General features: G+C 25.9%; 12 protein-coding genes across 12 annotated transcripts in view, besides 33 other annotated features; 6 read left to right on the top strand and 6 right to left on the bottom strand.

Annotated features, from left to right (window-relative positions):
- EDI_016410 (uncharacterized protein) overlaps positions 1-1,214 on the bottom strand; it is a gene marked incomplete at both ends in the record, with an annotated part of 1,482 nt that extends 268 nt beyond the window's left edge. Inside the window, one exon of the mRNA XM_001733431.1 lies at positions 1-1,214. This exon is cut by the window's left edge and continues 268 nt beyond it. Coding sequence (XP_001733483.1) covers positions 1-1,214 — 1,214 coding nt within the window.
- A 56-nt stretch (positions 1,215-1,270) lies between these two features.
- Positions 1,271-1,463: a sequence feature (AT_rich).
- A 174-nt stretch (positions 1,464-1,637) lies between these two features.
- Positions 1,638-1,679: a sequence feature (AT_rich).
- A 28-nt stretch (positions 1,680-1,707) lies between these two features.
- Positions 1,708-1,744: a sequence feature (AT_rich).
- A 19-nt stretch (positions 1,745-1,763) lies between these two features.
- Positions 1,764-1,787: a sequence feature (AT_rich).
- A 114-nt stretch (positions 1,788-1,901) lies between these two features.
- Positions 1,902-1,932: a sequence feature (AT_rich).
- Positions 1,933-2,065: 133 nt separating this feature from the next.
- Positions 2,066-2,185: a microsatellite.
- Positions 2,186-2,196: 11 nt separating this feature from the next.
- On the top strand, positions 2,197-2,769 carry EDI_016400 (GTP-binding protein ypt7, putative; the record flags this gene model as incomplete). Its single annotated transcript, XM_001739696.1, has 1 exon — positions 2,197-2,769. One exon carries the CDS (start codon positions 2,197-2,199, stop codon positions 2,767-2,769), a length of 573 nt encoding a protein of 190 aa, XP_001739748.1.
- A 294-nt stretch (positions 2,770-3,063) lies between these two features.
- Positions 3,064-3,151: a sequence feature (AT_rich).
- Positions 3,152-3,229: 78 nt separating this feature from the next.
- Positions 3,230-3,271: a sequence feature (AT_rich).
- A 143-nt stretch (positions 3,272-3,414) lies between these two features.
- Positions 3,415-3,435: a sequence feature (AT_rich).
- Positions 3,436-3,745: 310 nt separating this feature from the next.
- Positions 3,746-3,842: a sequence feature (AT_rich).
- A 46-nt stretch (positions 3,843-3,888) lies between these two features.
- Positions 3,889-3,910: a sequence feature (AT_rich).
- A 92-nt stretch (positions 3,911-4,002) lies between these two features.
- Positions 4,003-4,157: a sequence feature (AT_rich).
- Positions 4,158-4,318: 161 nt separating this feature from the next.
- Positions 4,319-4,395: a sequence feature (AT_rich).
- Positions 4,396-4,465: 70 nt separating this feature from the next.
- Positions 4,466-4,504: a sequence feature (AT_rich).
- Positions 4,505-4,591: 87 nt separating this feature from the next.
- Positions 4,592-4,922, bottom strand: EDI_016390 (uncharacterized protein; the record flags this gene model as incomplete). The annotated part of the gene is made up of 2 exons (XM_001739695.1): positions 4,592-4,684; positions 4,737-4,922. 2 exons carry the CDS (start codon positions 4,920-4,922, stop codon positions 4,592-4,594), a joined length of 279 nt encoding a protein of 92 aa, XP_001739747.1.
- Positions 4,923-5,116: 194 nt separating this feature from the next.
- Positions 5,117-5,238: a microsatellite.
- A 14-nt stretch (positions 5,239-5,252) lies between these two features.
- Positions 5,253-5,290: a sequence feature (AT_rich).
- A 45-nt stretch (positions 5,291-5,335) lies between these two features.
- EDI_016380 (lim domain, putative) lies at positions 5,336-8,020 on the bottom strand (the record flags this gene model as incomplete). The annotated part of the gene is made up of 1 exon (XM_001739694.1): positions 5,336-8,020. The coding sequence occupies one exon, from the start codon at positions 8,018-8,020 to the stop codon at positions 5,336-5,338; it is 2,685 nt and encodes an 894-aa protein (XP_001739746.1).
- Positions 5,739-5,930: a microsatellite.
- Positions 5,999-6,088: a microsatellite.
- A 22-nt stretch (positions 8,021-8,042) lies between the features above and the next one.
- Positions 8,043-8,162: a microsatellite.
- Positions 8,163-8,211: 49 nt separating this feature from the next.
- Positions 8,212-8,248: a sequence feature (AT_rich).
- Positions 8,249-8,479: 231 nt separating this feature from the next.
- EDI_016370 (uncharacterized protein) lies at positions 8,480-10,027 on the top strand (the record flags this gene model as incomplete). The annotated part of the gene is made up of 1 exon (XM_001739693.1): positions 8,480-10,027. The coding sequence occupies one exon, from the start codon at positions 8,480-8,482 to the stop codon at positions 10,025-10,027; it is 1,548 nt and encodes a 515-aa protein (XP_001739745.1).
- A 116-nt stretch (positions 10,028-10,143) lies between these two features.
- Positions 10,144-10,181: a sequence feature (AT_rich).
- A 35-nt stretch (positions 10,182-10,216) lies between these two features.
- On the top strand, positions 10,217-13,259 carry EDI_016360 (uncharacterized protein; the record flags this gene model as incomplete). The annotated part of the gene is made up of 2 exons (XM_001739692.1): positions 10,217-12,445; positions 12,537-13,259. The coding sequence occupies 2 exons, from the start codon at positions 10,217-10,219 to the stop codon at positions 13,257-13,259; spliced, it is 2,952 nt and encodes a 983-aa protein (XP_001739744.1).
- Positions 12,321-12,367: a sequence feature (AT_rich).
- Positions 13,252-13,283: a sequence feature (AT_rich).
- Positions 13,284-13,663: 380 nt separating this feature from the next.
- Positions 13,664-13,693: a sequence feature (AT_rich).
- Positions 13,694-13,778: 85 nt separating this feature from the next.
- Positions 13,779-14,714, top strand: EDI_016350 (uncharacterized protein; the record flags this gene model as incomplete). The annotated part of the gene is made up of 1 exon (XM_001739691.1): positions 13,779-14,714. The coding sequence occupies one exon, from the start codon at positions 13,779-13,781 to the stop codon at positions 14,712-14,714; it is 936 nt and encodes a 311-aa protein (XP_001739743.1).
- An 8-nt stretch (positions 14,715-14,722) lies between these two features.
- Positions 14,723-14,743: a sequence feature (AT_rich).
- Positions 14,744-14,769: 26 nt separating this feature from the next.
- Positions 14,770-14,848: a microsatellite.
- Positions 14,849-15,029: a sequence feature (AT_rich).
- Positions 15,030-15,134: 105 nt separating this feature from the next.
- On the top strand, positions 15,135-16,010 carry EDI_016340 (60S ribosomal protein L13, putative; the record flags this gene model as incomplete). Its single annotated transcript, XM_001739690.1, has 1 exon — positions 15,135-16,010. The coding sequence occupies one exon, from the start codon at positions 15,135-15,137 to the stop codon at positions 16,008-16,010; it is 876 nt and encodes a 291-aa protein (XP_001739742.1).
- A 35-nt stretch (positions 16,011-16,045) lies between these two features.
- Positions 16,046-16,083: a sequence feature (AT_rich).
- Positions 16,084-16,221: 138 nt separating this feature from the next.
- EDI_016330 (uncharacterized protein) lies at positions 16,222-16,650 on the bottom strand (the record flags this gene model as incomplete). The annotated part of the gene is made up of 1 exon (XM_001739689.1): positions 16,222-16,650. The coding sequence occupies one exon, from the start codon at positions 16,648-16,650 to the stop codon at positions 16,222-16,224; it is 429 nt and encodes a 142-aa protein (XP_001739741.1).
- Positions 16,651-16,722: 72 nt separating this feature from the next.
- Positions 16,723-16,788: a sequence feature (AT_rich).
- A 34-nt stretch (positions 16,789-16,822) lies between these two features.
- Positions 16,823-16,986: a microsatellite.
- Positions 16,987-17,140: 154 nt separating this feature from the next.
- Positions 17,141-20,387, bottom strand: EDI_016320 (uncharacterized protein; the record flags this gene model as incomplete). The annotated part of the gene is made up of 3 exons (XM_001739688.1): positions 17,141-20,041; positions 20,093-20,183; positions 20,266-20,387. The coding sequence occupies 3 exons, from the start codon at positions 20,385-20,387 to the stop codon at positions 17,141-17,143; spliced, it is 3,114 nt and encodes a 1,037-aa protein (XP_001739740.1).
- Positions 18,608-18,643: a sequence feature (AT_rich).
- Positions 20,349-20,376: a sequence feature (AT_rich).
- Positions 20,388-20,670: 283 nt separating the features above from the next.
- On the top strand, positions 20,671-22,797 carry EDI_016310 (E3 ubiquitin protein ligase HUWE1, putative; the record flags this gene model as incomplete). Its single annotated transcript, XM_001739687.1, has 3 exons — positions 20,671-21,449; positions 21,500-22,301; positions 22,420-22,797. The coding sequence occupies 3 exons, from the start codon at positions 20,671-20,673 to the stop codon at positions 22,795-22,797; spliced, it is 1,959 nt and encodes a 652-aa protein (XP_001739739.1).
- Positions 21,712-21,740: a sequence feature (AT_rich).
- Positions 22,798-22,851: 54 nt separating the features above from the next.
- Positions 22,852-23,499, bottom strand: EDI_016300 (uncharacterized protein; the record flags this gene model as incomplete). The annotated part of the gene is made up of 1 exon (XM_001739686.1): positions 22,852-23,499. One exon carries the CDS (start codon positions 23,497-23,499, stop codon positions 22,852-22,854), a length of 648 nt encoding a protein of 215 aa, XP_001739738.1.
- Between the last annotated feature and the right edge of the window lie 42 nt (positions 23,500-23,541).

Below are 23,541 nucleotides of genomic sequence, written 5' to 3'. Positions count from 1 at the left end.
ACACATCCAACACACCAACAACTTCTGATAGTACTATCAGAAGTTGTTGGTGTATTAGTACTATCAGAAGTTGTTGGTGTGTTGGATGTGTCAGCTCCATTATCAGATAGTCCTGTGCTTGGGCTATAATCCGGTACTTCACCACTTGATCCAGATGAGCCACTGTTTGGACTGTACCCACTTGATCCAGATGAGCCACTGTTTGGACTGTACTCACTTGATCCAGATGAGCCACTACTTGGGTTGTATCCACTTGATCCAGACGAACCACTACTTGGACTGTATCCGCTTAACCCTGATGAACCACTACTTGGACTATATCCATTAGTTTGTTTAGAATTTCCAGTTGTTCCAGAGTATCCTGATGATCCACTGGTTTGGTCGTTGATAAAACTATTCAGTGAGTCTTGGTCATTTTGTTCTTTCCATGTTTTATAGGCATTTTTAATTACTTCTTTAACATTTTCCTTTTTGTTTTGAATCTTAGCTAACTTTGAGGTTAAAGTATTAGCGATCTTTTTCCCTTTCTTTTTAGCAGCATCAATAATAACCCTTCCTTTATTTTTAGCAGATTCAATAACAGCCTTTCCTTTCTTTATAGCATTTTCTTTGAATGTTTTAAGTGCATCCTTTCTTCTCTTTTTAGCTGTTTCTTTGAAACTGTTAAGTTTATTTTTACCTTTCTTAACTATTCCTTTAACTGTGTTTATAGTATTTTTACCTTTCTTGACAATGCTTTTTATATTTTTAATTGCGCTCTTACCTTTCTTAGACACTCTTTTAATAATACTATTTGATTTTTTTTTCCCTTTATTAAGAATATTTGATAATGACCTTTTTCTATTGTTCAATCCTTTTTTAATATTACTTCTAATAAGTCGTCCTTTTCCTAATACCTTTTTGAAAGAATTATTTTTAAACTTTTTTGCAGAATTAAATGCATTCTTTAAAGTCTTAACTACTAGCTTTTTTCCTTTTTTTCGAATATCTGAAATTTGGCGTGTAGCTTTTAATCGTTTTTGTGTATTTCTTCTTCTTATTTGAGCAGCTTTAGCAGTTACTTTTCTCTTAGTTCTTCTTATTTTTGTTGAAAAAGAATTCGATTTAAGAGATCTTCGTGGAGCTGCTTTACGTGCAGAAGACTTTTTATTTGATCTTCGGGCATCAACAGTAACTAATAAAACAATCAGCAAGAAGATGGTGATGTTCTTCATAATAATATAATGAATATTTAACAGTTTCTTCAACCAAACACAGTAAAATATTCTTCAAAAATAAGTTTATTATTTTAATATTATATTAATTAAAAAAACAGGAATTTTGAATATATAAACAACGAATTTAATTAGAATTTTCTATTATAACTGAATTATTTTATTCATTTATCATTTTCTTTTTTTTATTAATTAATAATCTAAGAATTTCATGTTTTTAATATGTCAATTAATTTTTAAAATTAAAATCCCTAAAAAAAACTTATTCTACCAACTTTTTCAAAAAATAACGAAACTAATAAATTCATTTGTAAATTTTAATAAATGTTACATTAAAAACACAACTGACCGTAAACGTATAATAATAATTTCTTTTCTTATAGTAAATCTTATTGTTACATTCTCTTTTGATACTTGTCAAAGATAAATAATTTAAAACAATTTTAAATTTTACATAATATTTTTCATAGTCCTAAAGAATGATTTATAGAACTTTATTTTAATAATTTAAATCTGAAAAATTTATTTTTCTCGAATTTTTAGATTACGATTATATAATTAAAATAATTAAAACATTTATCCTTTTCAGTTTAGAAAATCTTAAAAGACAATAATTAATATTAAGTTTAGGATGATTGTTAAATAAAAATTCAAATTTTTTGTTATTTATGACAATGTTATAATAGCAAAAATAAAGTTTATTTAAAAAAAATAAATTGGTAATACCTGATATTAGTTATATAGTCTTAAGAGTGTTAAACCATTGGCTGAAACTATTTTTCAGGGAGTCTGACTAATTATTGTTGGCAATAAAGAGACTAGCAAATTAAGAAGTATTTTATTCTTTACCAAAAAAAATAAGTAAATAAATAAAAAAAGAAAATTTTATGAATAAATGAAATAAGAAATAATAAAAACTAAGTCATTTAAATAGTAATAGAAAAAGAACTTCAAAAGAAGGTAAATAAATATTCATTACAATATGCTTAAACTAATTTTAATTGGAGAAAGTGGAGTTGGGAAGACATCATTAATACAACGATATGTAATGAATAAATTTGACTCAACATATAAAACAACAATTGGATGTGATTTTTTGGCTAAAACAGTCTACGTTGAAAATAAAGAATATAACCTTCAAATTTGGGACACAGCTGGTCATGAAAAATTTTCAAGTATGGTTTCATCTTTCTATAGAGGAAGTGATGGAGCAATTATTGTGTTTGATGTAACAAATACAAGCTCATTTACTGCTATTGATACATGGATTAATGAATATTCTCGGGCACTCAATGGAAAAGACGTGCCAATTATTATATGTGGAAATAAAGTGGATTGCCAACCGAGGTTAGTTTCAACTGAAAGCGCTCGTCAGTGGTGTGAAGGAAGAAATTATTCATATATAGAAACAAGTGCTGCAACAGCCCAAGGGGTTAATGACTTATTTATGGAAGTCGTTAAAGTTATTATAGAAAATAAAGAAGAAGATAATGGTGATGCTTTAAGCCCCGTTCCTATTGCACTTGAAACAAAGTCTGAAAGTGGTTGTTGTTAAATTGCACATTTATTCTTTCTTATTCTCAACTTTATTTTTCAATAAATTTTTATTTATGAACAATTAAATCAGGATATACTTATTATATATTTAAATGTACTGATTCCTATAAAACATATTATAAACCATTATTATTTTTTAATAACTTCTTTTATAAAAGAACTTTCGTTAACAATTGATTAATTTTTAAAAATCTATTGAATATTAACTTCATCATATTAAAATACTTCTTTAAGAAAGTAATCATAAAGATTATTTAGGAATTATGGTATTGTATTATAACGATAAATTCAGAATAAAAAAAATAAAATTATCAATAAATAATCTATTAATTTTTTTATTATCAAATATTAGTGTCAATAATTTAATTGAATAATATAATCACTTAAAACTAGAGTCTAAACATAAAATTTTATTAAGTATAGACTTATTATTGATTAATGGTCATTAGAAATAATGCTTTAAAAATAATATTATTATACATTAACAAATAAATAATAAACTCTATGAACTTATCATTTGTTATTATTAATTAATGAAACTAACGACGATATTATCTCTTTATACTTTTTTAAATAAATATTCAAAGACTTTAAACAATAATTGGTTTTATTTTTTACTATTTTTTTCCATTACTGATAATTGATAAAAAAAATTATTTATTAACCTTTACTGATTTAAGCCAATACTTTCATATTTAACATATTTGGTTTAGATTTGATTATTCAATTGACCCACTTTATACTAAAGTACTTAATCAATTCAAATTATTTTTGAAACAACGATTTAGTTTTACTTTTAAACTTCTTATTTGTTTACTTACAAATGATAATTTTTAAGAAAAACTTTTCTATTAAGTAATGAAAAAAAATATTTAGTCAAAATGAAGATTACACTTTTGAACTGAAAACAAAAGATTCTTTAATCATACTATCAAATAAATCTTAAGTATCTATCAATAAATATATAATCACACTATATAAAATATTCAGATTTTGTTATTTATTATTAATATTAAAATCTATTCTTAATCCTAAAAAATATTATGAAAAAGTTAATTTATAAAAATATTAGAATAAGAACCTGGATTTATTCTTCTCATTTAATAACATACATCTCATAAATTTTATTTTATATTTTTGTTCCCTTGGATGTTTCCTTCATTTAATCTTTATTTTAAGTGTTTTATGTTATTGTCATATTTCTTTTAATAATCAAAAAGATAAGTAATTGAATAATTAAAATTAAATATGTTGTTATAAAATTTTAAAATAAGATAGCTAGATAGTTATAAGATATTTAAAACAACAATAATACTAATTGAAATATTATTTTATATAAAAGCTTTAAAATACTTTTATTGTTTGTATAAAACAAAATTTATTTTTCAAAAGGAATATAGTAAATACACACTACTTTATTACCTTTTTTATTGTTACAATTAGTTCATAACTCCTTATTTTCTTTCTGAAGGAGTTATAACAAATAATTTTCAATTCTCCTCAGAGAATTAAAACAAAACACTCTTTATCATAATTAAGTTTCAAAGAAATTAAATTTTAATATATTTTAAACTTAATAGAAACAATAATCACTATTATTCTTTCAAAATTATTAAATTAATAACTATGTACTTAAACAAATTATCTAAACTCTTATTTCTATCATTATCACTTAATTTCAGTAACTCATTACCATAAATTAAACTAAAATATTTTTAACAATTAATTTATAACACAGATAATTATTTCTTCTTTTTTATTTCTTAAATCAATAAAAGAAATATACCTTAAACTTAAAAACAATTTTTTGCAGTTTGTTTCTAAAATTTAAAATTTGAAGGAGGAGAACAACTTACCTCATCATCACTTCCTTTTAACATATATTTTAATACATCATCTCCTAATGAATTTTTCTAAGACAATAAATACATTTTGAAAAACCCCACTTAATAAATTGTAACAAACGTCTTTAGGAATTTTCATTGGTTTTGATATTGTTCTTGGTTTTTCTATTGTTGGAACAGAGCATAAAAATTCATCTTCTTCAAATTGAGAGTCTTTTAAAGATATATTAATCTTGTCAAAGTATTGTTTCTTAATATCTCTATAAGAAGTCTTTGGAGAATCAACAAGGTACTCAGTAGTGTTCATATTTTACTTATTATAATGCGAGTTCTGGTCTATAAAAGGACATATTCTTCTTATTTTATATTTATATTTCTTCCTATTACTTCTTTGATAAAAGTAAAGTTTTAATAACAATCCCTGAGAAAGAAGAAGACTTAATAGGATTCAGGTAGATCTTTCTAAGTGATGTGATCTGATTTAAAAATAAATAAAAAGAATTTTCTTTTTATATTTTTCTTCTATTTTTATTTTTTTGTTATAAATAAATTTGTTATAAAGAATGTTATTTATATTATTATTATTAAATTATTTATTATTATATTGTCTTTAATTCTTTTTTAAAGAAAAAACAACAAAATTTTAATTTATCATATTTTAAACAATTTAAAATTCTGAAAAAAGAATGTGTTAATTAAAGATTATCCATCAATATTTTGTTATATTGAATCTTTACAATTCTTGCAAACTGGTTTTCCATCCCAATTAACAAAACCACCTGAAATTTTTCCACCACATTTAGCACAAATAAAACATTCATGGTGCCATACTTTTCCCATAGCTTTTAATATTTTTCCTTCTACTGGTTTTCCACATTTTCCACACAAATTTGAACTTCCAGTTGATTGACTTGAATTATTTTCTTTACTAACACAATTTCCACAAATAAACCCATTTTCTCTCCATGCAAATTTTCCTGAAATTTTCTCTTTACAAACTTTGCAAACAAAACAACGTTCATGTACTAATCTTTTACCAGCATTAAGTGAATCTTCTGTATCTAATACATTACTATTACAAACACAACAAGTACCTATGATTTGGGCAACATTCTTTCTTACTTCTTCTTGTTTTTTTAATTCCTCTTCTTTTCTTTTGATTTCATTTTCAATTCGTTTAAGCTCTTCTTCTTTTATTCTTTTCTCTTCCTCTAATTGTCTTTGTTTTTCTTTCTTTTCCATTTCAGCCATTTCTCTTTCAATTTCTGCTCTTTTCTTTTCTCTTTCAATTTTTGCTTTTGTTTCTTCTTCTTCTAAACGATCAATTTCTTTTTGTCTTTCAATTGCTTCAAGTCTTTCTTTTTCCATTTCCTCTTCTTGAAGTCTTCTTTTTTCTGCTTCTTCTTTTTCTTTTTGTTCTCTTTCAAGTCTTTTCCTTTCTTTATACTCTTCTTTTTCTTTTCTTTCTTTTTCAAGTATTTCAAGTAATTTAGCTTTCTTAAATTCATCAACAGTCATTGTTGGTATTTCATCTTCGATTTTCTTTCTTTTCTTTTCTTCTTCTGATGCTTTTCCGAAAACAAACTCTCTTCTATCCTTTGCTCGTTCTTCATCTTTTTTAATTCTTTCTTCATCTTTTTTTAATTCTTCATCAACACGTTGTCTAATAGCATCAAAAACTTCAAAATGATTTACCATATATTGAACTATCTCAAATCCATTTTGTCTTTGTATTTCTCCCTTTTTCCAGAAAAACGTTGGTGCAACTACAATACATAAATTATCTATTCCCATTTTATTAACTTCTTTTTTAGCTTCGACTGCTTTTAACACTAATGCAAAAACATACATCATAGCAACATTACATTCTGGCATAGTTTCAAATACTTTTTTAATTGCTTCACTTGGGGCTGGTTCTTCTAATGCATCCATGAATTCATCTAATTTATCTCCAGCAATACTAACTGGTAATGTTCTTAAATATGTTTTAATAAGATTAGCCGCGTCATGAGGATTAACAATTTCAAAATTCCATTCTCCATTATCAATACGACTAATAAGTCTAGTAATATTCTTTTGTTCTGAACTAATTCTAAATATTCCTTCTTCATTAATTCCACGTGAAATAGCTACAGAAGTACAATAACTAAAGAATCTAGGAATAAGTCTTCCTTTTTCTTGTTTTACTTTTGATAAGAAATCTTTTGGAGTAACACCAAAACATTGAGTTTTAGCAAATTCTAACTTTGCACTAACAAGGTTTTGAATAAAAATTTGAAGAGTGGCGTCATCTTCAAATTCAACTGTAACAAATGTTTTTTGAGGAGTATCTTCAACAATATCACACCTATATTTATTAGTCTCCCTATTATCACTCTTTTCTCTTACACTACATTGTGTTAAAACAAATCTCTTTTTAAATATGATTCCTTTTAATGCTGTATGTGCCATTATACTAAAGATAGATCTTTTTGGTTGTGTTGTCATAAATAGTGTATCATTAAATATATAAAATCTTACTTCACGTGATTCTTTTGGTTCAAAAACTGTTTGTATAAGTTCAGTTCCATCATAATCAAATGTTTGTAGATCTTCTACTATTCCATCAACATATTTTACAAGCCTTCTATTTTCATCATAAATTTCTTCTGTACTAACTCCTCCTGGGAAATTAATATCAATTTTTGTTTGTGCAACAATAAGATGATCTTTAAGATTTTTTTTGGTATCTTCTACCTTTTTATGAAGTGTTTCAATAACCTGAATCATATCATAAAATTCAAACCATCTTGGGTATTTTACAGTTATACTATTAAATAATGCTTTTAATGCAATAAGTAAATCATTGGGGTATTCAAGAACTCCTTCAAGTAATTGTTCTAAACCATAATTTAATGCTTCAGATGATTTTTGTATTTTAAGGCATTGTTGGTTATATTGAGAATTATACTTTAACATAAAAGAATGTTTTGTTAATGCATATGGATAATCAACAGCAAATTGTGTATACCCACGACTAAATCTTTTTATTAATCCATTATATGAATCAATTAACTCATTTGTTACTATTCCCATACATGCATCAACTTCTTTTTCTTGCATTTCTATTTGTGTTGATCGAGTAAGATCAATACAATCATTGACACTACTTAACATATCTTCATATAAATCTGATATAATAACAAAATTAGGAATAATAGTGTCTATTTCATATTCAGGAATTGTGTACTTTTGTTGCTTAGTTCTAAGCATCATATTATAAAATCCTAATGGTTCTAAAACTCTTTTATGATATGATTCAATAAATTCCTTAAATTTCTTTAATTGTTCTACGTATTCAGAAATTGTTTCTGGGTACATTGGAATTTCATTTTGAAGAGTGTTTGAAATTAAATGTTGTTGCATCTTTCTTAATTTGTTATTTCTGTTTATTTCATCTTTTTTTTCTTCTATTTTATTATTTATAATTTATTTTTATTATTTTTTACTATTTCACTTTTTTACTTTCTTAATTAATTATTTTATTTATTCTATATTTATATTATTTAGATCTTTCAACTTCAAATTACTTCAAAAACTAATCATTATGTTTCAACAATAATAAATTAAAATTTGTTATTTATTTAAAAATAAGAGTTTTATATAACAAAAGAGAGAAAAAGATATTAAAAGTATTTCTGTGGAAATTTTTGAAATTCTTCTACAATGACCTACATACTTCTAAAATTTACTACATGAAAAATGAGAGGTAAATAGAAGAAAACACCCTAAAAAATAGAACAACACAGAAATACTTAAAAGAAAGAAATTAATTGTTTTAGTTGAGATAACTTAATAGTTGAATTTATAGATACTGTAAATCGTATGGCGATTACCTGTAAAACTATATTAAAAAACTGTGGTAAAATCTTTTGGAATTTCCCAAGGGCATGTTTAACAGGATTCCTTTTTAATTTTGCAAATTATTTTTATTGGCTTGTTGTACCTTTAATTATGAACGATAAAGGTGGTTCAACTTTTGATTTATCTTTATTACAAACTGTTGGGTTTATTATATATGCAGTATTAACACCAATTTGTGGTAAAATTGGTGATAAATTTAATCCATACATTGTGATTAGAATTGCCTTTGTATTCTTTATTATAGCTGTTGCTGTTATTTTGATATGGCCAAGTTCTATTGCTGCATTATATGTATCAGTTTGTATTTGGCCGTTTTGTACTGGATTCTTTTGGCCTGTTACAACAGGAACAGTTGGACTTGAAGCCCCTTTAGGTCACGAAAATAGGAACACATCACTATATCAAGTATGTTGGTCTGTTGGTAAAGCCTTTGGATTTTTATTTGGAGGGATGTTAAAAAGTGCATTAGGAATTAATTCTCTTTATATATGTATTGGGCTTGTATTAATTAATATGGTAGTATATCCATTTTCTCATCCTAAACGTGTTAGAGAGAAATTAAAAAAATTAAAGGAGGACAAAAAGAAAAATGAAAAGGAAGATATTGCAGTTGATATAGATGTAATTAAAAAAGCTGAAGAGCAACCAAATAAAAGTGTTGAAATTGAAATGACAAAAGAAGAAGAACCAGCTGATATCCAGGTTCCAAAAGATTTAGTAGAAACTCCAAAACAAAGTATTGAATTACCACGTGAAGAAAAACCAATTAAAATTAAATGGACTAAAGAAGAATTTAATAACAAAACATTTATTTATCTTGGATATATCATGCAATGTGGTATTTATGGTACATCTGCTGTTCTTTCAAATATGTATGTTAAATTAGCTCAAGACCAAGATGTTCGTACACCAACAAAAGGAATTGATATGTACATTGGTATTATATTCTTCTTTTATTTCCTTGCTCAGACATTAGTTATGGTAGTAATGTCTTTAACTATGATTTGGACATATAAAAGGATTTTCTTCCTTATTTTCCAATTATTCTACATTATTATGTTAATTGTTTTTGGTGTTTCAAGAAATGCATATGTAAATTGGTTCTTGGCTTTTGTAGGTGGTTTAGCTGGTGGATTTGCATATCAAACATCAACATATTATTCAATGAGAGCAAGTGAAGCAAGTAAATCAATGTTCATGGGAATTAGTGAATGTGTTAGTGGTCTTGGTAACTCACTCTTACCTTTAGTGAGTGGGTTATTATGTACTTATCTCAACAATAATTATATACAAATCTATATTTCCATTGTCTGTATTCTTTTATGTCTTATTCTTGAAGAAATTGTCTATCATGTTGGAATGTTTATTAATGGAAGACGTCAAGCTAAACGTGCTGATCCAACAAATCAAGATTTTCATTATGAACATCCTGAACAAAATCAAGAACATAAAGTTCACCAAAATCAAGGACCAGATGACCATGACGTTGTTCAAACTGATAAAGAATAAAAATAGTATTTCCTTTTTTGAATTTATGTTGTTGAAACTTGTGATGAAATAATTTAATTACTTATATCAATTCTTTTCTTATTATTTATCATTTGTATTTATACCTTAAAATTCTCTTAAAAATTTCATTTTATAAAAATATAACAATTATTTTCAAGATCTTACTAAAACTAGTTCTATTCTTTAATGATGTTAACTTTAACCCATGTTGGATTTAAAAAGGGTGACACGACTCCATGCTACTGGGTGTTAACACAGTCAGTTCTTTCGTTATACTCAAATAAAGAAAGTTATAATGATATGAAACCTCCTATTAATTCTTTTGTTATAGAAGAAATAGAAACTGTTACCATTGAAAAACTAACACCCTCAATTAATGTATTAATTGTTAAAGATAAAAACGAAACAATTGAGCTATTAGGAAGTGAGCCTTTATTAAATGATTGGGTTAATCAAATCAATATTCTTATAACTCAAGCTCAACTTATTATGTCATCCAAAGTTATAAATCAAAATGAAAATAGTTATGAATACCTTCCTAATCTCATAGATTCTAGTTATATGGTTTTTATTTCTTTTTTATCTATTCAACTTGAAGAATTATCTTCTTATTATTTACTTTGTTTTAATCCAACACAAAAATTTAAAGTGGAAATATCTCCTAGTGGTGTAAAGAAAGATAAAAAAATAATATTTCCAATTGAAAAGACATGTTATATCTCATTATCATCATATCTTTTTATTACACTAATCAAAAAAAATTCAACAAAGAAAGAAGAAAAAATAGCAAAGGCTATTGTCCATATGTCCTCACTTCCAAAAAATGTTGTTTATTTGTCAAGAGTTAAATTAGAACAAGACTCATTGGAGATTGGTGAACTTCAATTATCAGTGGAAATAAAAAAGAAATTAATTAATGAGATTGAATCACCGGATATTCTTCAACATAAAATAATTAAAAAAGGTTATTGTTATAACCCAGAAAGAAAAAGTTATTATATTGTTCCTAAAGAAGTTCCTAAAAATAAAGAAGAATTTAAAGGAATTATTTGTGGAATTGGAAAAATAGAACATGTGCCATTCGACCTTGATTTAGAAGATTATTTTATGAAAGAGAAAGCTACAACAGAAAATTTTGAAAATATCCCATTAAGTGGAACTATAACTCAACAATACCCAAAAGATGAACGATTATTAGATGAATTATGGATGTTTTGTTTCCCTAATGGAATGAAGGCAAGTCAACAAAAAAGACCTTTTGAAAAAAGAATTTTTGAAATAACAAATTCAAAAGGAAAAGAGCGATATGGTCTTGTTTTTATTATTGATAGAAAGGTTAGTGATAATGAATTAAAGGATATTAATAAATGGGTTGAAACAACAGATGAATGGTATGTACCAGAAGCAATATTTATTGTTAGTGAACAACAATTATTTGAAGAAATGAGTGAGTGGTTAAAAAATATTATTGAAAACAATGAAAATAGAGAAGAACAATTTGTTCAACTTTATACAACCCCACAAATAAGGTGTGGAGAACATAAAGAGATTATAATAAATGAAATGAAAATGGTTATTGAAAAAGAATATAAAGGAGATATTAAACAAACTGAATTAGAATTATCTGAGTTATTCTACCATTTTAGAATCTCAGAAATCATTGACATTTGGAGTGAAATAATTGTGTCTGAAAGAATTGTATTTACCTGTAAGAATTATAACACCCTTGTAAAAACTATTGAAATATTTAAAATTTTACTTTTTCCATTAGAGTGGGTTTGTATTTCAATTGCATTACTTCCTCGGTTATTACTTAATCAATTGACATCTCCATTCCCTTATATAATGGGAGTTCCCAGTGAATATTTCAAAGAAGCAGAAGAAATAGTCAAAGATGAAGATGTTATTATTGTAGATATTGATAAAGGAAGTGTTGAATTAATGAAAAAAAAGAAAGAAATTATCAAACTACCAACAACAGTTAGAACAATATTGACAAATGATATCGAATGGTGTTTAAACCAACTTATTGAAAAAAAATTAACTAAAAGAATTTTTAATGAATATGTCCAATTGTGTTTTGTTAAAGGAATGAGTTTGTTAATGAAAGGATATGAAGAACATCTTGGAATTATGAAAATCACAGAAAATGATAATGTCTGTTTATTTGAAGATGAATTTATTAGAGAAAGAAGTGTAGATGAACATAGTTTTTTAAAAGAAATGATGAAAACACAAAATGTAGTGTTTTACATTGAAAATACTTTAAAGAATGTTGTAAATCTCTGTAATGAATTTATTGATAAAAATATATATTTACTATCAATTAAAAAAATTATTCAAAAGTATGGAAAAGATGAAAAAAAACTATTTCAACCATTATTATGGAAACCAAAAAATGAGAAATATTCGAAAAAAGTATTATTTGAATGGAAAGATTATAGTAATAGAATGAATAAAATTATTACAAAAAAGATGAAAAGTTTAGAAGAACAAAATAATGATATAGAAATACAATGGAAAGATGATATTCATAAAATCCCATATAATTAAAGAAAATACCATTATTAAAGGTTATTCTTATATTTTATCTTTTATTCAAAGACACAACCATGCAAAAAATAATGAAATTAAATTAGATGGATTTAAAAATTGGGTTGATAAAAAGAAAGATAGAATCCAATTTTTATTAACATTCAACAAATCCAAGAAAAAATTAAATAAAATAAGAGAAACTATTAACTTAAGAGAAACAGAATTAAAAGAAATTTTAACCATATTAAATTATTCAAGTCTAAAAAGTGAGACAGATCAAGACGAAGAATCAATAAGTTATATTATTATATTATGTGAAGGAATGAGTTATGGAAATGGATGTAATGACTTACTCCCAAAAATCATAAAAAGAGGTATAATGAATCAACTGAAAGTCTGGAACAGAGTTGCTAAGAAAATGATTGACACTTCTAAAAAAGAAATTAGCGGGTATAATGGGTTATTTACATTAAACCAAATTAAATGTGATAAAGAGAGGTACCAAGAATTTTGTGATAAAGAATATGATAAAATTATTAGTACAATTCATACATTAGTTAAGGTTATGTTATCTATCAAAGTCCCGAAAAACATTATTGATAAATTATGTGAAAATTGTTATGCAATATTGTGTTTAACTGAATCTCAACGTAAAGAAATAAATGTTCTTGTATCAAATATAACTGAAGTTTATTAAAAATTTTTCTATTTAATAATATTTCTAAACAGACAAATTTGTGTTATTTAATAACATATAATGTATTAATAAAAAAGATAAAACAATGATCATCATAACTTGTTTATTAATTATCATCTTATTTTATTTCACTTTAAAAAACTTTATTAGAGATAAGAACAAATCTGCTATCTTACACAAGCAAAATAAAAATAAACTTATTACCTTTTTGACAAACCAATTGTATTTAATGAGATAATACTCAATTCCATTTATGCAAGTTTAAATGATTAAATTAACTTTTAATTGTTTAACTTATGATATTATTTAAGAATTAGTTTTGAAAATTAATAACAAAGCATTACAAGAAAAAAACTTCAAAAGAAGAAAAGAGTTAGAACAAAACATATTCCAATCAAAAGAAGATATATAAATATTTTAATAAAAAATAATAACAAAAACCCTAACTAGTTTTTGAGTATTTTATATTATTGAATGAGTAGTATCAATGAGGACACAATTAAGTCTATTCTTAAAGAAATGAACGAAATGAGAAATGAAATTAATTCATTAAAAGAAAAGGTTTCTTCATTAGAACATAAAATCGAATTAAAAGAAGCACTTGACTTTATTAAACAAAAAATTGGATTAGAACAAGGAACTAATGTTGAACTATATGGTATAACTGTTGAAGATCTTCTTGAAGGAGAATTGACGTGTGTTTCTAATTTTCATGATGGAACACCTTCAAAGAATACATATAATAATACTGCATTAACAACAAAGAAAGGTAAAAAGAAAGAGATTAGGTGTGTTTCTTCAACAAACTTAGACAGAGAAGGTAAAATTCAAATGCTTTGGAAAGACAGTAATACTGTTGTTCTTTGTCCTAGTTTAGTACATTATTATGAGGTCAGTATTAAAGGTAAATCAGAGTATTGCTGGATTTCTGTTGGATTGAGTTCTACTAAAACAATGATTAGAAACCATCAAATTGGGTGGGATAAAAGAACTATTGGAATTCATTCTGACGACGGTAAAGTCTTTAACGAAAATGGAAAAGTTGGATTAAATTGTACAACGTCATTTGGTCCTGGTGATGTTATTGGATGTGGATGGAACTCAACAAACAAAACAGTTTTCTTTACTCGAAATGGAGAAATGTTAGGGACATTTAACTATCCTCATACTGTATTAAATTTTGGAATTGGAATGAAAGACTTTGAAAAAATAGAAATTAATACTGGAGAAAGAGAACCTTTTGAATTTGACTTATGTTCTTTTATTGAAGAGTTAGTTGCTAATCACTGTCAAAAACAAAGCTATGATGATTCTATTGAAGATGATGAAAACTCTAACACAACTTTTGGCTCTGAAGAACAAAATGAAGAAAAGATCGTTGAAACAAAAATGCCATTAAAAACAAGTCACAAAAGAGATCATTGTGGTTGTTGTGAATGTAAACATCATCATTAATTGATTGCTATTTAATTTATTATAATTTAGTTTGTAAAAAAAGTAATTATCACAAATTTTTATTTATTTAGTTATATTAAATTATTTAAGTTTAACTTATTCTTTTGATTTTTCTTTTATTTTTATTTTATTTTTTATATAAAAATGAATTATAATGAAGAAAACATATAAAAATAAATACACATATAAAATGATTTATTATAAAACTTTTATAATATTTGTTTTATAAAACAATAAATTATAAATTAATAAACAAAAAATAAATAACAAAAAATTATATTTTTAACAAAAAACTGTTATAATAAAAGAAAAAAAGAAGAAACCATAAAATTATTAAAAAGAATTAAACAATAGAAAAGAAAAAAACCTATCGAGGAACCCTTCAACTGAAAATTATTCGAACAAACCGGGAAGGGTAGAATGAAACACAATCAAGCAGTCTCAAATATTCATTTTTGTAAAGATTGGAGAAGTAAAGTTCACACTTGGTTTAAACAACCATTCAGAAAAGTTAGAAGACACCAAACCAGAGTTGAAAAGGCTAAAGCCGTCTTCCCAGCTACTATTAAATCTCTTAAACCATCAGTTCATTGTATGAATCAAAGATTTAATTATAAATTGAGACTTGGACGTGGATTCACTTTGAAGGAACTCAGAGCAGCTAAAATCGATAAAAACCTTGCTAGAACTATTGGAATTGCTGTTGATCCAAGAAGAAAAGAATCATCAAAAGAATGTTTAAATAGAAATGCCCAAAGATTAACTGAATACATGAACAGACTTGTTGTTCTTCCAAAAGTTCATGCTGCTACTGCTAAAAGATTAATTCTTAACAAGAAAAATGCTGAAGCTAAAACTAAAAAAGCTGCTGAAATTAAAAAGTTCATTGCTGAACATAACAAGACCATTAAAGAACTTAAGATTAAAGTTGCTGTTGCCAAGAAAGCTTATGCTCAAACTAAAGATGCTGCTAAAGCTAAAGAACTTAAGGCTTGCCTTAAGGGACTTAAGAAAGCCCAAGTTGCTTTTGCTGCTCAAGTTGCTAAAGAACAAAAGAAGACTAAACAATTCAATAAACTTCCAGTCCAACAAAAAGAAGCTAAACAAGTCCTTGATGCTAACAAGGTTATCAGATTAACCGCCCCATGTACCCTTGAAACTAAGACCCTTACAAAGGGAATGAAGGCATTTGATGCTGTTGCCCATCTTAGAAAAGCTAAGAATGTAGCTAAAGCTGTTTCTGGAATTGCTAAAGGACAAAAGAAAGCTAATAACGCTCCTTCAAAGAAACAATAAATTTAAATGAAAACGCTGTTAAGGCAAATTTGTTGAAAAATTTAATAATTTTTCTTTTTCTTAAAATAAAAAAGAAGAAAAGTTTCATTCATTTAAAAAGATAAATAATAAAATTGTCTTAAATTCATCAATTCTAAAGTTTGTTTTAAAGTATTTTTGTATTCTCAAATTGGAAAATAGTCATAATAAAAATGGATATGTATTAAATGATTTAAATAAATTTGAGAAGTGCAAGAAGAAAATCCCATAAACTACCATTGTCTTTATTTTCTAAAGCAGAAGTTAAGTAAATAATAGCTTTTATTGTTCCTATTAAACTAATAATTGAAATTAGTGTATAAACCAGTAACATAATAACTGAAAGAATTGGGAATAATGATCCTGTCTTAAACTTACAACAACATAAACAGATATTAACAAGCCAACATACTGGAATAAAAAAACCAGCAATAAAAAGGGCTAATGGTAAATATTTCTCAATACAAGATTTCTCAGATACAAATACACCATCAGTTGGTATTGGAATATTATTTTGTTGTTCATTAACTATTGGTGGTGCTTCGTACATTTCAATCTGATTCATTGGAAGAGGAGGTAGTGGTTTATCATTTAGTCGGGTATAATTATTGTTTGATGTCATGAAATTACTTTTTATGATTTTAGTTTTTTTTATTTCTTTTACAAAGTTTTCTTAAAGAATGAAAAATGATTGATATTAATTAAATTAAATAGTAATATTGGTCATAATAAATAGAATAATTTATTATTATTATTTAATGATCCCTTGTTAGTTATAAAATATCATAATACCATTACTTTTTTTTAATGTTTATTGTTTTGTTGTGTTTCATCTTTTATTTTACTTGTTATTTTTTTATGGGTTAGTTATTTCATTTAAGTTATTTTGTTGATCCTTATTATTAAGTTTATTTTATATTGATTATTTATTTTATTTATTTTTATCAATCATTTTATTACCACTAGACTTTCCTCCTATTATTGATAAGCCTTTTCTTTATTTAATCAATAGGCATTAATATTAAATAGAATCTGTTTCATTCATAATAAATTTCTTGTTTAAAAAAGGATTAACAACAAAAGTTAAAAACGAAACTATAACACTATAATAGTTACTTGGTACAATATTGTTGAAATTGTAAAGGATATACACAGTAAGTATGAACCGTTAAGTTACAATGAATACAAGAGAAACAATTTGATTTAATTCTTTGATGACAAATATCGCATAATGTATAATGAGTGGTATTATTTATTGTCCAATGATGGAAGTGTTCAGTCTTATAAAATTTATATGTCTCAGTTAACATATCTTCTTTTCTATGATGGACGTTATTAGTACTAAACTTTCCAACATTGCCATCGTTTGAAATAATCCAAAAATTACATTTTCGCTCTTTTTTTATTAATGAATTTGTGATAGATTTTGATGAACTAACTCTTTTTCGTGTTGATTCGAGAATGGTATCAGGAGATGATTGTGTATACACTAACCGTTTGTCAGTTTGAGTTTTGGTTGTATAACAGTCATTAAATCCCCACATTTCTCCAATACTCAAAATAGTTAGTCCTTTATCATAAAGTACAATCAATGGAAGGTCTTTTGCAAAAACGAATATAGTTCTTGAGAAAGTTTCAATCGATGAAATTTTACCACACTTTAATTCTTTTTCGTCGACTAATAAATTACCACGATATTTTAATAACATTCCATTAATCGTTCCAATGTATAAATATTCTCTGGCACAACAAATTGAAGTTACTGAATCGTTTCTTGGAATTTCATCATTAGAAATAATTTCAAGTAGTGAATTAATTAATATCATTTTATTGATACCGTTTTGTTTACCACAAATACAAAGAGTGTCTAAGGAATTTATTTCCATGATAGCAGCATCAATTTCGAGAGGAATAGAATTTAATAATAAGAAACTAGAATCAAAAACTTTTAATTCTTTATCAGCTAGTATATAAATTTTATTATATCCACTATATACTTTTTGACATATCATTGGGATTTCTCGTAATATGCCTGACATATTCATAAAAAATATTTTATTTGTTGAAACCCCAATCAAACTATCTTTGCTAGTGCACACTTGAAATACTGGCTGGGATAATTTGAATGATGTTCTGATATCACCTTCAGGGTTTCTAAACTGTACATTTCCTAATCGATCGAATACAACAACCATAGATCCTAAGGAACTAATAATATGTGCATGTTCAATTTTATGAAAAAGAAGTGGGTGTAGTATAAAACTATCGATAACGCTAAATGATTCGGTGATTATAGCTCCATAATTTTCGACAATTGATTCAAGTACTGGAGCCATAGACTTATCTCCAAAATAGCAACTAAATACTTCATAAACTTCTTTTATTTCATTTGAAACTTTTTTTGTTGCACTTTCATTAAGATATAACCTTAAGTCATTAATAACAAGAAGAATAAGTTCTGCAATAATGATTGAGTCAGGGGTTATACTTTTATCCCTAAGTACTAGACTAATTACCTCTTTTACTTTATCAGGACTTTTTGATCTTAGATCTTTGAAATGATTGATTATTTCTTTTCCAAATAATTTTTTCTTTTTATCTAATAATTTTATAATGCTATTCATGCAATTGACACAATCATTTTCTTTATTTTCTACCTTAAATGGATTACAATTAAATCCAATTTGAATCATTTCAAGTAATTGAGAAGTAAGTCCTATATTTATAGAGATATTTTCTACTTTTCCATTTGTATAACTATCCGTAGAACCTAAATTGATTGTTTCTCTTTTTGTTTGGATTGAGGACTTTCTTAAACGCTTTCCTTGTAATAAACTTCCACGAGTATTTGATGTAAAATTAATATCTCCTTTTCTTATATAATTGATTTGACTTTTCCATTCTTTTATTTCATCTTCATTTGAGATTATTTTGACATGACAAGAAGTGTTCTCTAGACTACTTATTTTCATTTCAAATAATTCAGTTTCTTTTCCAATAAAAAAGTATTTCTTAATATCAGATAAAACTATTTTATTTGATGGAATCCATTCTTTAAATATCATATCTCCATTTTTTTGATTTGAAAAGACAAGCAGACACCCTTCAAAAAGGTATAGTTGAGACCCTAAAAGGTTTTTTCCACATAAATGAGAAGATTCAATCATAACCTGACCTCTCTTCTTTAGTTCCCAATGATTAGTGCAAATAATTTCCATAACTTTTTTTGAAATATTTAAAGGGTTTTCTGAAGTACTTTCTATCCATTTATTGATTATTTTAATTGTTTCAATAGTACCACACAACGAACTAATTTCATTTGCCAATTTCCAACATTTGTTTGATGTGATTGATCCAACACTCAAATAAGTATTAAGACTATCACATGACTTCAAAATGCAATGAGCAGAAGGATTAAGTGATCTATTAATAAAATAATACGAAGAAATATCTCCCGTAAATGATGCAAATTCTTGACTTAATAAACGAAGATATAACGTATGTAAATGAAACAATGACAATAATGTTTTATCGTTAATTTTCATTAAAGTATTTTGGTTGGTTGTCTTAGAGATATCAGAAGATTGTAATGAATTAACAATAGTGTTAGAAAATTTAAAATAATGAAAAAGAAGTTTAAGTGAGTTTAGGTATTGAAATGTATTAACACATAAAGGAAGATAAGAGGGATGTGAAATATGATGATTAAAGGCGAATGAAAGATGTAAGAATAGAAAGATAAATTGAAAAGAGTCCAAAACTTTATTAGGTAATTTCTTTGGACCTTCTTTAGAGATAGTAAATTCTTCATAACTTGGTTCTTCCTTAGTTAGAATAGGAAATTCATCAACCAGTTCTTGTTCAGACATTTTGGTCTCAGATATTAATTGGTTTGAATAATACAACATCTTGTCATTTATTTGTTTACCAATTTCATTTAACGTTTCTCTAATTGGTAGAATAGAATTTGTATGGGTTGTTCCCAACGTTACTACAGAACTTTCAGTTGATGCCTGTAGTACATTAGTGTTGCCATTTCATTTGTATTTTCTAATAAAACAAACTGAACTAAAAGGGGATGTTGTCCCAGAATATAAGGACTTGAAATATATATCCTGTATACTATTTCCTCGAACAAAATGAAGCTTTTGCATTCTAACTTGGATAATGAAATTAATAAGATCTTTTCTTTACGAAATAGAAAAAAGATATCTTCACCGTTTTCTAAAAAAAAAACAAAAAATAGTTTTGTTTTTCATTTTTCTTTGAGCAAAAATATATTGGCAATTTTAACAGACTTGTTTCCACATCAACACTTTGTAAATTATAATAATTTATTAAATTTAATGCTACCAACATGATTGTATTTTGTTATTATTGACCAAGACCTAAACTATAAAACTCTTTTTGTGAACTACTATGCAATAGTACAAAAAGATAACAACTATTTAATCTTTCTAAGACTTAAATAAAGTTCATCATTCAAATCAGTCTTTTTTTTATTCATACCTCAACCAAACTTATAAGTAAAACTTAAATGATGACGTGTCATATCGTCATTGATGTGTGATAAGAGAGAAAGAAAACTAATGAAACTGACTAAATCATCATGGAAATCTCGGAGGATGAGTTACAAACAAGGATGGATAACATCACCCATTCTATTAAAGAGGGGTGTGGTAACCCAAGATGTGATATTGCATATTGTAAATCAAACCCTGAACATTGTTCTATTGATGAAAATGAAATTGGAGATTATGTAGTTATGACTGCCATCAATGATTATAAAGAATGCTGTAAGTATATAACACCGAAACAAATTTGTTCAATGACTCCAAATGACGTTTTTCATTTACCAATTGAAACGTATATAAATGACAATTCTCTTAAGGCTTCTTTCAGAGATTTCCCAGACAAGTGTAACTCTCGTCCTAAGGACTTTGAATACATTGACCATCAGTCAATTTTCTTGTTCATGAACTTTTTATTTAATGTGTCTAATCCGGAAACAATAGAAAAGGTCTTTAATTCTATTTCTTTAGTTCAACAGGAACAACGACTGTTATTCCTTTGTATCCCATATCAAACAAGATACCATAAATACTATGGTACTTTATTTAAATTAATAACTGAAGATCCAGTTAATAAAGAAATTATACATCAATTTCTTTGTCAAATGAGTCCTGAACATTTAAGACAAGTTCATTTTTTGGTTCATTCATTCTTAGATGAAATGTTTAAACAAGGATCAGTTCAGAGGAGTAAAAAATATCCGTTTATGATATATGCCCTTCGTTTATTTAAGATACTTTACGAAATGAATATAGTCAATGAATTCATTGACTATAAATCTTTTTATGTTTATTCAATAAATATTAAAAGAGAATGGTCTGATGATTTTGACCTTTTTTTTCAGAACAAGTTTGTTTTTGTAAAAGCCTTATTTAAATAATAAACTAAAAACATTATAGGGAAGGGTTATTATCATATAGTTTTGTTATTGAGTTATACACTAGAGTATTAGTAGTACATGAAGAAAATAGGTGTGAACAACAAATTACACTTAGTGATGCAGTAAAAAACAACTTTTTTGAGTTATTAAATCCATACCTTGAATTAAAAATTGATAGAAATAATCTTCTTTTATCGTCATTAAATTCTCTTGTTAATAAACGACAAATTGATTTAAAAAAAGAATTAAAAATAAAATTTGTTGGAGAACTTGGAGTTGATCAAGGAGGAGTATCAAAAGAATGGTTTAGTTTAATTGTGAAAGAGTTATTTAAAGTAGATTTTGGAATGTTCACATACAACAATAAAACAAGACAATTTTGGTTTTGTAGTTTTGCAGATGATTTACAAGATTTTAAATTAATTGGAATTGTATTAGGATTGGCAATTTATAACAATATCATTCTTGATATTTCATTTCCATCTATTTTGTATAAGAAATTACTTGGTATTCCATTAACGTTTGATGATTATAATATTCTTGATCCTGAAGTTTATAATAATCTTATGCAATTAAAAGAAATGAGTAAGGTTGATGATATTTCTTCATTACAACTAACATTTGAAGCAGTTCAAAATTATTTTGATGAAAATAGAAGTTATGAATTAATTCCCGGTGGAAGAGATATTATTGTTACAAATCAAAATTTACAACTCTATCTTGATCGTTATGCTGATTTTTATTGTACATCGTCGGTTCAAAAACAATTTGATGCATTTAAACAAGGATTTAGACAAGTTGTTTCATCACCACTATTATTAGTTTGTTATTATTCATTTTAAATTGTAATTATGAATGAACTATTATGTGTCTTCTTATTTCTTTTGATTGATATTATTGACAATGTCGTGTTCATTATAAATGATATTTATTTTATAGGAAATGAGACCAGAAGAACTTGAATTAGTTATTTGTGGTACTAAAGAGTATGACTTTGATGCATTAGAAAGAAATGCAAAATATAAAGATTATAGTCCAAAGTCTCCTCAAATCAAATACTTCTGGGAAATTGCTAAGTCTTTGACTTTAGACCAAAAGAAAAAACTCTTGATATTTGTTACTTCAAATGATCGTGTTCCTGTTGGTGGATTAGGTAATCTTATTTTTATCATTGATCGTTATGGTGATCCAGAAAAATTCCCAACAGCATCTACTTGTTTTAATGCACTTCATCTTCCACCATACAAAAATAAAGAAATAATGAAAGAAAAATTATTGTTTGCAATTGAAAATGCAATTGGATTTGGACTTGCTTAAGTTGATAAAACAATAACTTATATTTCTAATTCATTTTTTTAAAATATCTTCAATTTATTGGAAATTATTAGATATTGTATTTATCTCTTCTTTTAATACCATGTTTTCTTGTTTAAGGCGTATTATTTGTTCTTTTAATTCTTGGTTTTTTCTTCTTAATTCAATATTATTTGTTTTGAGTTCAATAATTTCATTTTGTGAAGTTATTATTGGTGTATTATCTTTGTTTTCTATTATCATTTCATTAAGTCCATTAACTCGTTTGTTGTATCTTCTTCGGATCTCTTCCTTCTCTTTATCTGTTTGTGTTTCGCGTGTTTTCTCTTCAAACAGTTGACGTTCTATACCTGATAGTTTTAAAACTAATTCATTATTTCTTGTTGCAACCTTACTAGTTGATGTTGTAATAGACTCAATCACAGCACTGATGTCATCTATCCAATGGACCATATCATTGATTGCATCTTGTGCAAATTTCATTACAACATCACTTCGTTGTTTTGTTTCATCCATTCGATCTAAAATTCCTTCAATATCTTTTATTTTCTCTTCTACTCTTTTTGTTGGATTATCTACATATTCTTCATAGTTGTAATGTTTCATGTATTCTTCTACCTTTCTTTGTACTCTCTTTACTTTTTGATCAACACTTAGTCTTTGTTCAAGGAAATTAACAAGCTTATCAGAATTAGTTTTATCCATGTAATGATGTTTTTATTTCAATTTTTATTTTAAGTTTTTATA

This window comes from Entamoeba dispar, genomic scaffold (genome assembly GCF_000209125.1).
Source record: "Entamoeba dispar SAW760 scf_1105229462351 genomic scaffold, whole genome shotgun sequence".
In the NCBI taxonomy this organism is placed as follows: Eukaryota; Evosea; order Mastigamoebida; family Endamoebidae; genus Entamoeba; species Entamoeba dispar.
This window is presented reverse-complemented; position numbering and strand designations above follow the sequence as displayed.